Source organism: Didymosphaeria variabile (genome assembly GCF_027946475.1).
Source record: "Didymosphaeria variabile strain IMI 356815 chromosome Unknown scaffold_1, whole genome shotgun sequence".
NCBI lineage: Eukaryota > Fungi > Ascomycota > Dothideomycetes > Pleosporales > Didymosphaeriaceae > Didymosphaeria > Didymosphaeria variabile.
Window position 1 is genome coordinate 4,774,889 of NW_026611620.1, and position 12,172 is coordinate 4,787,060.

The 12,172-nt window shown below is 49.9% G+C and overlaps 3 protein-coding genes across 3 annotated transcripts; 2 read left to right on the forward strand and 1 right to left on the reverse strand.

Annotated features, from left to right (window-relative positions):
• Positions 1-1,523: 1,523 nt before the first annotated feature.
• N0V89_001548 (uncharacterized protein) lies at positions 1,524-3,062 on the forward strand (the record flags this gene model as incomplete). The annotated part of the gene is made up of 1 exon (XM_056210359.1): positions 1,524-3,062. The coding sequence occupies one exon, from the start codon at positions 1,524-1,526 to the stop codon at positions 3,060-3,062; it is 1,539 nt and encodes a 512-aa protein (XP_056077181.1).
• Positions 3,063-3,359: 297 nt separating this feature from the next.
• On the forward strand, positions 3,360-4,457 carry N0V89_001549 (uncharacterized protein; the record flags this gene model as incomplete). The annotated part of the gene is made up of 1 exon (XM_056210360.1): positions 3,360-4,457. One exon carries the CDS (start codon positions 3,360-3,362, stop codon positions 4,455-4,457), a length of 1,098 nt encoding a protein of 365 aa, XP_056077182.1.
• A 3,607-nt stretch (positions 4,458-8,064) lies between these two features.
• Positions 8,065-8,545, reverse strand: N0V89_001550 (uncharacterized protein; the record flags this gene model as incomplete). The annotated part of the gene is made up of 2 exons (XM_056210361.1): positions 8,065-8,381; positions 8,431-8,545. The coding sequence occupies 2 exons, from the start codon at positions 8,543-8,545 to the stop codon at positions 8,065-8,067; spliced, it is 432 nt and encodes a 143-aa protein (XP_056077183.1).
• Between the last annotated feature and the right edge of the window lie 3,627 nt (positions 8,546-12,172).

Sequence of the window (12,172 nt, forward strand, 5' to 3'; positions counted from 1 at the left end):
GCACGGGCCGCAAACCCTAACCACCAAGGGCACCTTTGATAACGCTGAGGTGTCCGACGCGGAAATTACATAAGATACATTACTGTGTGGGGTGGCAAGGTCACAAATCCCCGTATGCTGCACTAGTTCATGATTTCCTACCCAGACTTTCGCGTGGAAAATGCCAACGGGCTACCAAAGCATGCCACTACGGAGGATATTGATACACACAGCATCTGTTGGAACTGCGCACCAAGTTTCTGGGAGAAGCTGGCGGAGCATGACTTCAACTTTGGTTCCTTTCGTAAGGATGATCCTGAGACCGTACGGCACCAACGACCCATGGAAATTGCTTGCGATGTTCCTAGTATTATGATGTCCAGAATCAGCTACTAAAATGACCTGCTTAGGCGAATCTTTTCATTCTCCCAGGAGCAGGCTGTAAAAATTTGAACGAAGTGAAGCAAAAATTGAGAATAACGTTCTACGAAAGCCGTTCGGATCTACCTGAGATTATTTGACGGTACAAGTCACTCGACAAAATCTGTTTCCAAGACTGCTTGGAAGGCACGTGTGATTATGCATGTATCACATATGAGAAAGTCAGCACAGAAGTGAGCAAGCAGGATGGGACTGGTCAACGAGACATTGTGGAAGCGTTGACTACATGACAGTACTTCCTCTTGGAAATTCAAAGACGAATGAATCAACCACTTAGTTCAACTTTGGTCCGCTAGCAGAGCCGTAACTGATAGTTTTTCTACGAGTAATTGTCCTCGATCATCTCAGCGGCATGTCTATGCTTATATCTTGTGTCAAGTCTCATACTCCGGCAGCGGATGAGTTCTAACTTTCCGAACCGTCCAGGAGCTTCTTCCAACAAATAAGCGTTTCTATGGCTATCGTATGCTCTACTTAAGGCGAGCCCGATTTGTATCTCTAGCGACGAGTATCGCAATGTTGGGCCTTCATAGAATGCCCTTGTCTTGTACCACGCGAGGCCTTTCAAGCAATACCAGAGTCCTTTCATTTCGAGAGGAGGTAATTCTCTATCGGGAAGCGCTTTCATGCATGGGCCCGAGCGGCCGCGCGTCTGGCTGTCATTCGTTCAGCGGTAGAGTGGGGCCCTTCTTGGCGGATATCCTCTCCTCGCAGTGCGCCAGCGTAGAAGAAGTCTTTCGTATATTGGCAAGCTCTGAGACTAGTATGAATCAGCTGAGTGTGTTCAAGGTAGAGGCTAGAGAAGCATAACAGAGCTTTGTCAGCATATCATTCGTTCCGTTGATCTAGGCGGAGTGTTGTCGGAGATTAAAGAACTAACGCCGACTTGTGGGTAGTGTCCTCTACATCAAGTATTGATATTCAGACTGGAGATTGTTCTGGATTGCTTCTTCCCCCACCTCACGAATCTGGAGCTGCGACGATTTTGCTGCACCACGCGCGTGGTTGTATTACGCGGATGAATAGGCCAGTCTTGCTTCGCGATCAATAACACACACACCTCTGTCTTTTTGAGCAATTTGTTCGGGGGCTACGCCATCGTTATGACAACAACATTGGAAACAAAGATCGGTGCGGTTCATGGCACGTCTAAGGATGGTATCGCAAATTTCAAAGGCATACCCTACGCCAAGGCACCGATCAAGGACTTGCGATGGCGACCTCCACAGCCTCCATCGCCCTGGCAGGGCATTTTGGATGCGACCAGCTTCGGCCACACTAGCTGGAGCTTCCTTGTTGGCGATGACAACTCCAACGCGGACGAAGACTGTCTCAATCTGAATATTTGGTCTCCGTCTACCGATGGCAATGCAAGACTACCGGTTATGGTATATATTCACGAAGGCGGCTTCGTGTTTGGCAACGGCAGCAAAGCATTCCTCGACGGCCAGAGACTCGCGCAGAAAGGCGTTGTCGTGGTGACGTTCAATTATCGACTGGGTGCTTTTGGCTTTCTGGCGCTCGACGAACTAGACGCAGAAGGTTCCAATTCAGGCATGTTCGGTCTACAGGACCAACAAGCCGCACTACAATGGGTGCAAGCGCACATCTCGTCTTTTGGCGGCGATCCAAACAATGTCACCGTTTTTGGTGAGTCGGCCGGCGCACATTCGATCGGTATCTTGATGTCGTCTTCAGCTTCCAAGGGCCTCTTCCACAAAGGGATTCTGCAGAGCGGCGCGTTCTGGAATCAGGTGTTCGACTACGACATGGACTTCGCTAGAGCGCGTGAGCATGGCAAGAAGATTTTTGGCCGGTTAGATGTGTCGAGCCTCGCTGAGCTGCGCGAAGTTCCAGCAGAGACATTTGTGGCGCACTATCCGTTCGATTTCTCAGGCCCTCCCGATCTTCTCAATTTCGCGCCCAGTATCGACAAGCAAGTCCTTCCGGAAAAGGGACTCCGTATTTTCCAGCGTAATGAGCAGATGAAGATCCCAGTGATGACCGGTTTCACGGTTGATGAGGGGACGCTGTTCAAGAACATGTTAACAGCTCACTCGACCCCAGAAGAATGGGAACTTATCGGCAAAACAATTGGTGGGCCAGAGCGATATGCTGAGTTTCAATCGCTTTACCCAGCGGATGCTTCAGGAACGCCACTTCCCAAGTCAATTACTGACTTCGTGGGAGACCTATACCTCGCGCATCAAACCTGGAAAGCAGCCACATCTCAGCTAGCTGCTGGTATCGAAGACGTGTACATGTCTCTCTTCTCGTACACGTCGGAGTACAACCCTGTGGCCCTGCACGCTTCCGACATCAACTTCATGTTTGGCACCATCGACCAGCCGCAGTTCTACAACCCGCCTTTTGTGCAATACTCCGAGTCAGATCGCAAATTCTCTGACGCGATAATCACGTATTGGACGAACTTCGCTAAATTTGGGAATCCTAATGCCGATAATCTGCCTGCTTGGCCTAAGTATCGAGGAGACGCAGGTGACGTGATGGGCTTGGGGCAGGAACTTGGCCCAACGCAAATCCAGATCGCGCGATTCCAGTTCATTGACTCTCTCTACAGGGAAGGCCATTTGAGGCGGGAATGGTTGGATTTGGCGTCGCAAAACGATACAAAGGCGTAGATAGTTTGTTAATGCAACACATTGAATGTGTCGCGTCACGTCGCGTCGCGCCGCGCCGCGCTAGCGAAGCTGTATCGATAAGCTCAAGTCACGTGACGTGGGCGCCACCTGGGCACTGTTCGTTTGCACTCACCCCGACGATTGCTCAGCGTAAGGTTCAAACAACCCGCGAGGGGACTGTCCCATTGCCCTTGAAGCCTCGTCTACCATAGCCAGTACGTTTTTCCCCCGTGCTAATTACATCAAGATCGAACTGACGTCGACAAGCTACATCTTCTCGGACGGCGGAGCATCAAGATGAGTGCCCAACCACCACAGCCAAACCCGCTCATCCATGGTTACCACTCTAAGGAGGCATATTCATATTCAAAGGAAGACTCAGACGCCATCATCAAGACCACTAGCTACCACAGGAAGGACTTCGAACTCGCTGTCATTTGGTTCCCGCCTCGGACACACACCAACGTTGCCGCATCGCTGGCAGCCGAATACCGCGAGCCAACCACATCGCTCGGAGACCTCGACAAACTCCCTCTCGAGCTCATTACCAATGTCTGTCTACAGTTGGATATTGCGTCGTTGTTTCAGTTGCGCCAGGTTAACGCGCGAGGACAACAGATCGTCAATGCGCTTCACGAGTATCGGGTCATCACCAAGCACGCCTTGAATGCTTTCTTAGCGTTACTCAAGACGCGAACAACACCGTGCGTCACTTTGGGGGAATTATATCGCAACCTCTGCACGCAAGACTGTTCGCTTTGCGGAGGATATGGCAACCTCGTCTACTTGCCCACCTGGACACGATGCTGCTCAGCTTGCCTGCGTAAGGACGCCTCAGAGATCCGCTCTACGAACGCCGCCGGTGCGAAACGTCACTTAAACCTGTCAAAAAAGGCTTTCGAGAGCCTCCCTCGTCTCTTAACCCTCCCGGGTACCTACACTATGGACGCGCGTTCTCGCTCAGGCCGAGTGAACCTTGTTCCCACTGAGTATGCTCTATCAGCATTCCGTGACGATAACGCCGGCACCGAGCCTACCACCGACATGAAAAACAAGATCACCATGCCGATTGTCTGCCAAGACACGCTCAAGCCCATGCAAGCTTTCATGGCGTGCTGCGCGTTGCCTAGCTATAACCCGAGGACTAATGAAGTCGAGCGCGAAGTTTCTTGCGCAGGGTGCCAAAAGTATAAGGAGAGATCGGGCGGCCGTCGTGAAGAGCCATGGGCTGGTCCTGCTCGTGACAGAGTCTACTCGCATACTGGGTTCTTGGCACATTTCACATGGTGTGAACACGCTCAGTCATTGTGGAAAGACAGCAATGGTGGCACAATTACACCATCGAGACTCCCTTATTTATGCAAGATGGGTGGATTTCTCACCCCCCGGTTCTAGACAAGGGCAAAGGAAAAAAAGGAAAGGAGTGGAGGAGCGGGATTAGGGATTTGCTGATCAGTGGTACGATATTGTATTTATGATGTAGCTACATCAAGATTCATGCCTTCCATAGCCTTCCAATGCTACATGCTTGTGGTCATGTATTGTAAACGCCCTGCAATGCACTCTCGCCCACCCTGAGTGACGTTTCAACTCTAGACCATGCTTCCATCGTGGGTATTGCCACCACTCGCACGATTGCCATGCTCGTTGTTGTAGTAGATCACACCAGCATCTGGGCTGACCAGATGCGTAGAGCAGCAGTTGTCTTGTCGACCAGCGCTTTCCTTGGTGATAGGATTGCACCTGATGGTCGTTCCTCGGCGAAGATCACACTGGACGAAGAGTTTCTCTTTTGTGCAGCTGCACGCGTACTTGATGAAATAAGAGGTACACATTGCGTCTTTCTGAATTGACCTTAGCGTGATGTAAGCTTGCATACATTGATTTCTACCCACTTACCAGAGCAGCAATGGATTTCGGTGTCGTTGATAGTGCAAGTACAACGCTTGACCCGGGGGCAGGATACTATTTGAACTTGTCAATCTTGGTGGATTGATTTTGGAGTGAAATATGTGTGTCCACGTACTGTTGAAATTGGGGAACCCTTCAAGTTACAAGAGTTCAAAGTGTGAGGCTGTGGTAGGGTGAGGCTGTGGCATTATATAGCACACGAGAACAAACGGTAACCGAGTCGATAGGCTGCAACCTCAACATGTGAGGGAACTATCGTGATTAAGATACAAACGGACAACAGGCTGCAACGAACGTGACAATTTCAAGGCAGACCGCTACGGTAATTTATGCGCACCAGGGTCTCTATTGTGTTGGGTTGCTATCTTGAGGCTCCGATTGCGGCCTTTTCGAAACGGCTTTCACACCTTATATCCAACATATCGTTTCCAAACCATTTCTCTCCGACTACCCAAAAATCATGGCACAGATTCATTTTGGAAATATTTTACAGTCATCGATAATTGAATCTGAGCCTACCAGCTCCCTCATCAGCGTGGATCCGGTCTTGCATCGTGACTATGAGGAGAAGTTCATGAGCCTCATCGTGTCGCACTAGAGGTTTTCGGGACGACAGATCTGCTTTATCTCGGGATCTCAGACGTTGCGACAAAAGACCTTTCGACAAGCTATTGTGCTTCACGATTTGCGCGGCTAGGCTTCTCTGGTCATTGATGCTTTGCAAGAGTTCTTCCGTCACCTCCCTCGGCTCTGGGTAACTTTTCTGCAACTGTCAGCCATTCTATCTAATGTAAGAGGCTAGTTAATAGTTATGATCTGTTGAATCCACACCCTTGGGCTTATTCGACGTTGAATCAGGCACTGACCTGTTAGAAGGTTGAGTGGGCTAATACGTAGCTGTGTATAGTACACGGTCTGGCTGAAATCTCTGAAAAAGGCATCTAGAGCCGTAGAAGATGGGGGAGAAACTTTTGCAAGCGACTATGTTGGTACTGGGAATTCTGAGATTGTTGAGGATGGCGCCGCTACATTCATGACGAAAGGCGAAGACCTACGATGAGCTCATCGAGCACAGCTCTGGGACATTTGCAATAATTCACAAAATGTCATATGATGGGACTAAGGCTGAATCAGTCTGGGCAGTCAAAGCTAGAATAGGTAAGCGGTCACTTGACGGACAACAAGCCAGGACGACACGGAACGAACACGGGATGATGGATCATAGCGGCGTTCCTTCAACGCAAATGTAACGTTGTCGCGAGCCTCGCCCGTGTTGGACTTTTTAACGCCTTTACGCGGTCTAGCAGCCAATCCTAGTTTACTTCTTCGACAGAAAAGAAGCTATACAAGGCTATCAAGGTCGCACGAAGTCTCCAAGATCGACCACACAATTTGCACCTAGTTGACATAGTAATCACGCAGATGAAAGCATACCGTGTGCATTACAGACTTCCACCTGCCATCTTCAGGCGCGGGAAGTGGGCAGACTAAACGCTGTGGAGGATGCAGGATCAATATCGAAGAGCTGAAATCAGCTTTCGCACGGGCCTCAATTTGCGCCATCAAAGTATATGCAATAGGAAGGATGCGGAGACGGAAGCGGGAGATCAAGCGGAGCAAGCAAGCTTTTCATTGCGATGACGGAGGTCGACTATTCTCCGATTACAGGCTCAAGCGAGCACCGACTTCGACATCATTGTACATTTGTAACCGTCCAATGGCCTTGGCTGTCGAGTGTTCTCGTTTTCCCTGATTGGTACTAAGCCCACGTTTGTGCAACAGCAGACAAGGGAACACAGTCAGCGCGCGGTGTCACCTCGAAGTTTTTTTTTGCTTTTGGTGGTGACCTGCTGGGGAAATCCGCACGTGGCGCAATGATGTCTATAGTCCAAACGGCACTCCCGATCCTTCACCGCCGTCGTATTCCGCCACTCTTGGTGTGAAGAAGCGGCCGCGTACTGGGAATGGGTATCGTTCCCCAGTTTTCTACTCAAGTAATTCAAGATCACTTTCAACTTTCTCATATATATTGATAATGCAAATTGGCTAGTTAATAATTCGACTAGCATGAGTCCACAGATTGTCCACTAGAAACGTCGTCGCTAAATCAACTTGTAACTGTGGTACTGTGGTACGAAGCGTGGAAGTCACGGCAGGATACTTTGCCGTCCCATAAGCCGCATCAGCTTAGGCCGCCTCCAGCTAGTGCTTACGCTACCAGCTCCTCCATACACATTACTGCGTCTAGGTGCCATACTCGGTGTTCTAAGACAAATTGGGTCATACGCCACGCCCAACGGTTGGAACGATCTTCCAAACTTAGCCAAAGGTAATGCTACATCACTATTGTCAGCGGGACCTCCAAAATGCTGAGTGGCTTGGCCCACGTATTGCTTCGTACAAGAGCACGTACCTTCATGAAGATGGTATATAAAGAGCGCGCATTCGCCTGCTCCTTGCCTTTGTCACCAAGCTAAGCATCAACAGCCAGCCTCCAAAACCAACCTCCGCAATATCAAAAAGCCGTTCACCATGCGTTTCGCTATCGCCATCTCCGCCCTCTTTGCGGCCGCCATTGCTGCGCCCGCTCCTGTTCCGGCTGCTGCTCTTGACCCGGCTCCTCCGGTTGGCTCAGCTTGCACCTGTGGTACCGGTAAGTCACTCACACCTTTAGAATCTGCCGTTCGGAAAGCCAAACAGCCCGAGTCGTGTTGTAGAGGCGCGTCACAGCTTAACATCTTCGCTGACTGATTTTTCAAACAGCACCGAACTTCGTCTACAGCAGGTGTTTCTCGAACCCAGACGGCTCCAGCATCATCTATCTCTGCCAGACATCGTGCACCTGGCAGTCCACCGGTCAAGGATGCGGATTGTAAAGGGCTTTGGAAGGGCAGTTCAACTTCCTCATGATGGATCGAAAATACTTGCACGCAGTATGTGAATGCGGGTCTGGGATACTATTGGATCGTCACGTGCACCAGATATGCTCTGGTCATCCTCACCGGCGAAGTAATCGTAATGCATTCGAAGGCACTGTACATAGTTTCTTCCTGCAGTAATAAAAGGGTTTCATGCCTTATTGCATCACACTCTACACGCAGTCCGATCCACCAGGAACAAAAGTTCCATCTGAGTTCTCACATCCGCACACCCCGTCATCGGGGTTCTTGATGCATCCCGCACCTTCGCCTTCGCTCTCTCCAGCATCACTCCAGAAAAATGTCCAAGAGTCCGTACTAGCGGTCATGGCAGTGCCAGGCTCACAGTTGTAAGCCTTGCAAGTGCCGTAGGGCGCACCGTTGACCTTGTCATACTGGTGATCCGTCGTGAAGACGGCAAAGGTCTGCTTTGATGTGCGAGTGTTGTGGGAGCATTCGGCAGCCTGGATCGCATTCGATGTCTTTACGGCTATAGAAATGTCAATGCATGCTGCATCACGATAGAGTAAGCGACCTACGTGAGCAGCTGGGGCTGCTGGGGTATTTTCCTTTGGTGTTCGTGTCAGCCGGATCGAGGGTTGCGGTGACGCCGGCGGCCAAAGCCAACAGTGGAACAAGAGCAAAGCTGCGCATGTTGATAGTGTAACGACGGTTGAAGTAACGAGTGAGTATTTGACGATAGCTGAAGTCAAACGATGGTCAGGCCGAACAAGTGAATGGAAAGCCGATAATGGAGCATTGCAAGCGATCAGCGCAGTTATATACCAAGCTTCTTATTGATCGCTCCACTTTGCATCTCGCATGGTGCCTGGAAATAATCCTCCGGCACCCATCGTTCTGGTATTTGGGTGCTCCACATTGATGAGATGTGGAGTTAGCGCCACAGTGAACGGCCCGCTAATGACGTGTTTCAGTCTTTCCGACTGTTTCACGAGTTCGATTCGCAACACACGGACACTCTGACGGTCGAGGATGCGCATCCTCAAATTTAGGACACGCGTGCACAAAACAAAGGAGGACTCCACGTGCAGTGCGTCGAAAGTGGCACGGTGCCACGACAGCTCATGTGGCCACAACAGTGATTATGGAGAAACGACTTTCAGCATCCGACAATATATATCGTCGCAATGATACATGAATGGTGCGCGGGCCAAAGCATGTTTGCGGAATCACACAAGTAATGATTGGATACTTTAGAAATTCAAGGAAGTCCACGATTGCTCTGGACATGGCGATGCGGTTGAAAGCCACGGCTTGAGGCAAAGCACAGCCTTAGATGGGGCACAGGTACCTAGGTAACGAGGACAGCTAAGAGACGTACAATGTTGGCCATTCTTGTCAACAGCCGTGGGAGCTATGAGAATGGAGGTTGACAGAAGGTGTGGTAGTGGCAGCCGTTCTGAAGCGATCGCACTTGGCGTTCAACCCACGTGAAGTCATCTACGAGGATATATCGACGGCATGATGCGCACATTGCATGGAGACCTCATTCTTCATTCGGGCATTGCCATCCGTCTGCGCTCAAGCAATTCCGAAGGCCTGAAAGACTTCCCTCCCTGTTGCAGTACGTGACCCCGTGGCAATGACGGCTGCACTGGCGCCAACGGATCGGCCCGAGACCAAGCCACAACGGAACGACCCCAGACAATTCTGTGATTGCGTCTGAGGGATTTGTTGGGCATGAGCAATACATCGAAGTCATTCGAGACGTCTGAACCAAACACCCGACGTAGGGAAAGCGTAATGGCTCTTATTGTCGATTACAAGATTTTCTTCCGCATGGAATCTGAGCCAATTTGTGTACTATAGGATGCTCTAATTACGACCCAGACTCTTTGCATCTTTGTTTTTAGACCTAGCAGATGTTAGAATAAACAGACAATATGCATTGTAGTGTTGATGCGCTACCCTGGACCTTTGTCACCGTACTGCTTGCTGGGCTCTTTGCGATAGTATCTTTTCTACGCACAAAGCGTGACTGGGTCTTTGTGCAGTAAGAGGTTGAAGAGGGAAAGCCAGTGAAAAAGATACTCTTGCAGAGAAAGCGTAGTATGCGGCCCTAGCGGTTTGTCCTCAGCGACAATTTCACAAGCAAACCATGCCCATAACTCAGCGCTTGATATCCCGTTTCACAAAGTGCTTTATGCTAAAATCAGTCTACTTTCAACTCCGACGCTATGGAACCAGCCTTCGGTGACCCAGTCGTTCAATACTACTACAATGCGCTTCACCCGCATCGAAATCAAGTGTCAGAAGCTACAGTCCGCGCAATATCTGGTAAGTCGATCATGCCCATGAAAGTGCGCAATTAACATTGTATAAGAAGCGCTCGCGGCAAAAGCCAAACGCATTCAGCACATTAATGGCCTGCCTCCATCTTCAGACTCCCTGCGTATGAGTTTTGGCGAGGTCAACAAGAAGGGCATCAGAAGCATCACTACGTACGTGATTCGTGGCGCTAGGCAGACCCGGGTCGAGTGGGTGAATGTTCGCGGAGCTGATAATGTTGTTGAGGCTTTCGGAAAGAAGGTTGGGGACTTCTAGTAGCACGAACAGCGGCGGGGATGGTGAACGAGAGAAGCTTCGGTCTTGTCTCATACGCGTCGGTTGCAGTCTAAACTCTAGATAAAGTCTACCTCTACAGCAATTCGAACACTAAAAATTATCGATGCCCGCGATCGATTGACTCCGGATCGTTTTCATAATCCCAAGGTTTGAAAACCCACCCGTAAGGTCCGTCCGCCGACGTACCCCTATACTTGTATCCTGGCACACATGGCTCTGCAGACGTTGCAAGCCTTAATGTTTTAGAGCCTTTGCACCATGATGTAATGCCGGGAAATATCATCTTAAAGGTTTGCATGACTTTTTTTGTTAGAGGCGGCACTAGAAGTTTAATGTCAGCACTGTTTATATCTCGAGAAGTCACAGCCTCACCATATGAGTATCTAGAGAGCATCGATACACCGAAGTTGACATCGTGATCTTGGAACGCCGAGATAACGTGTCGCACGTCAGGACGAGGCAACTTGTACTCGATGGTCTGATCGCCGGTCCAGGTCCAGTCAAGGCTGAGCTCGACACCTTTCAAACAAGGTAGAGCGCCCTCAATATAACCCTGGTAAATCGCATCGCTTGTTTCTACTACGAAGGACTCAATGTCAGTCCCCATCCTCGCCAGTGCCTTTTGTGTAGAGTACAGGACGAGATACTCCAGAGAACGTGGCAAATAGTCTATGATTCTGCGACGATGTTTGTTTCCGACCAATAGATTGTATGGGATCTGCAACATCTTTAGTGACGTCCAGCTGGTGGTGTCTCTGAACGGCTCAGGCAGAGGGTATTCTCCGAAAGCACGGTCGCCTATGTATACGCTCTTTAAGGTGGCTGCGTGATCAAGGAGACCTTTGGAAACCTGTTTGTACCAATGATCGAGCCTGCTGCCATTAACTCGTACAGTACATTCGAAGCTCTTCAGTGCGGCACAAGCGGACAGAAGATTGTTCATCTGTGAGACAAAAATAATTAGCGCACTCGTCACTCGTCGCGTTGAGCTGGCAACGCAGCACCTCGTCTAAATCTTTTGGACCCGTACCTGGAATGCGCTGCCATGTTGTTCCTCTAGCTTCAATTCCTCGACTGCTGAAGAGCGGACAGGCTAATCTCTGCCGGATCCAAAGACCCAGAACCCCCGGCGTTTGGCGCGCTCCGTCTGGAAACCCCAGCCTTTGAGAGTCAACTGCTTGAGTTGCGAAAGATACATGAATGGAATTACGGCACTAGAAGGAAAGTAATCCCAGTCCCATAGGTCTATGTGTAGACTTCGAAGCGATCTGAAACACTGTGGGCTCCTTCCAGCTTCAAGATCATTGATAATCATGCGACCCATCTCTTCAATTACAAGAGGAAGTTGCATAGGAAAGTGGAATTCATCATCTTGGAGGCCACCTAGTTCGATTTTGACTAGAGCAGGTGCTTGCAGTACCAAAAATGTAGCAAGGACTGAGTCCCCTCTTCAGGATCGATGTTCAAGATCCAGTATAAGTTCGTGAACTGTCAAAGAATCAAGGCAACCGAGAAGAGGTAGCAGAAGTAAAAGAGACTTCGAGCGCATATTCCCAGGTTTCCCAGCCGCTACTCCTACCGGACACTGCGTCATAGTGAAGCTTTTGACCAGTTGCGCAAGAGCGTGGTTTCGGTAAAGTGTATTGGCGATTTGTTCCCAGAACGGACTGTTTCGAAAGAAAGGGCCGCGAATAC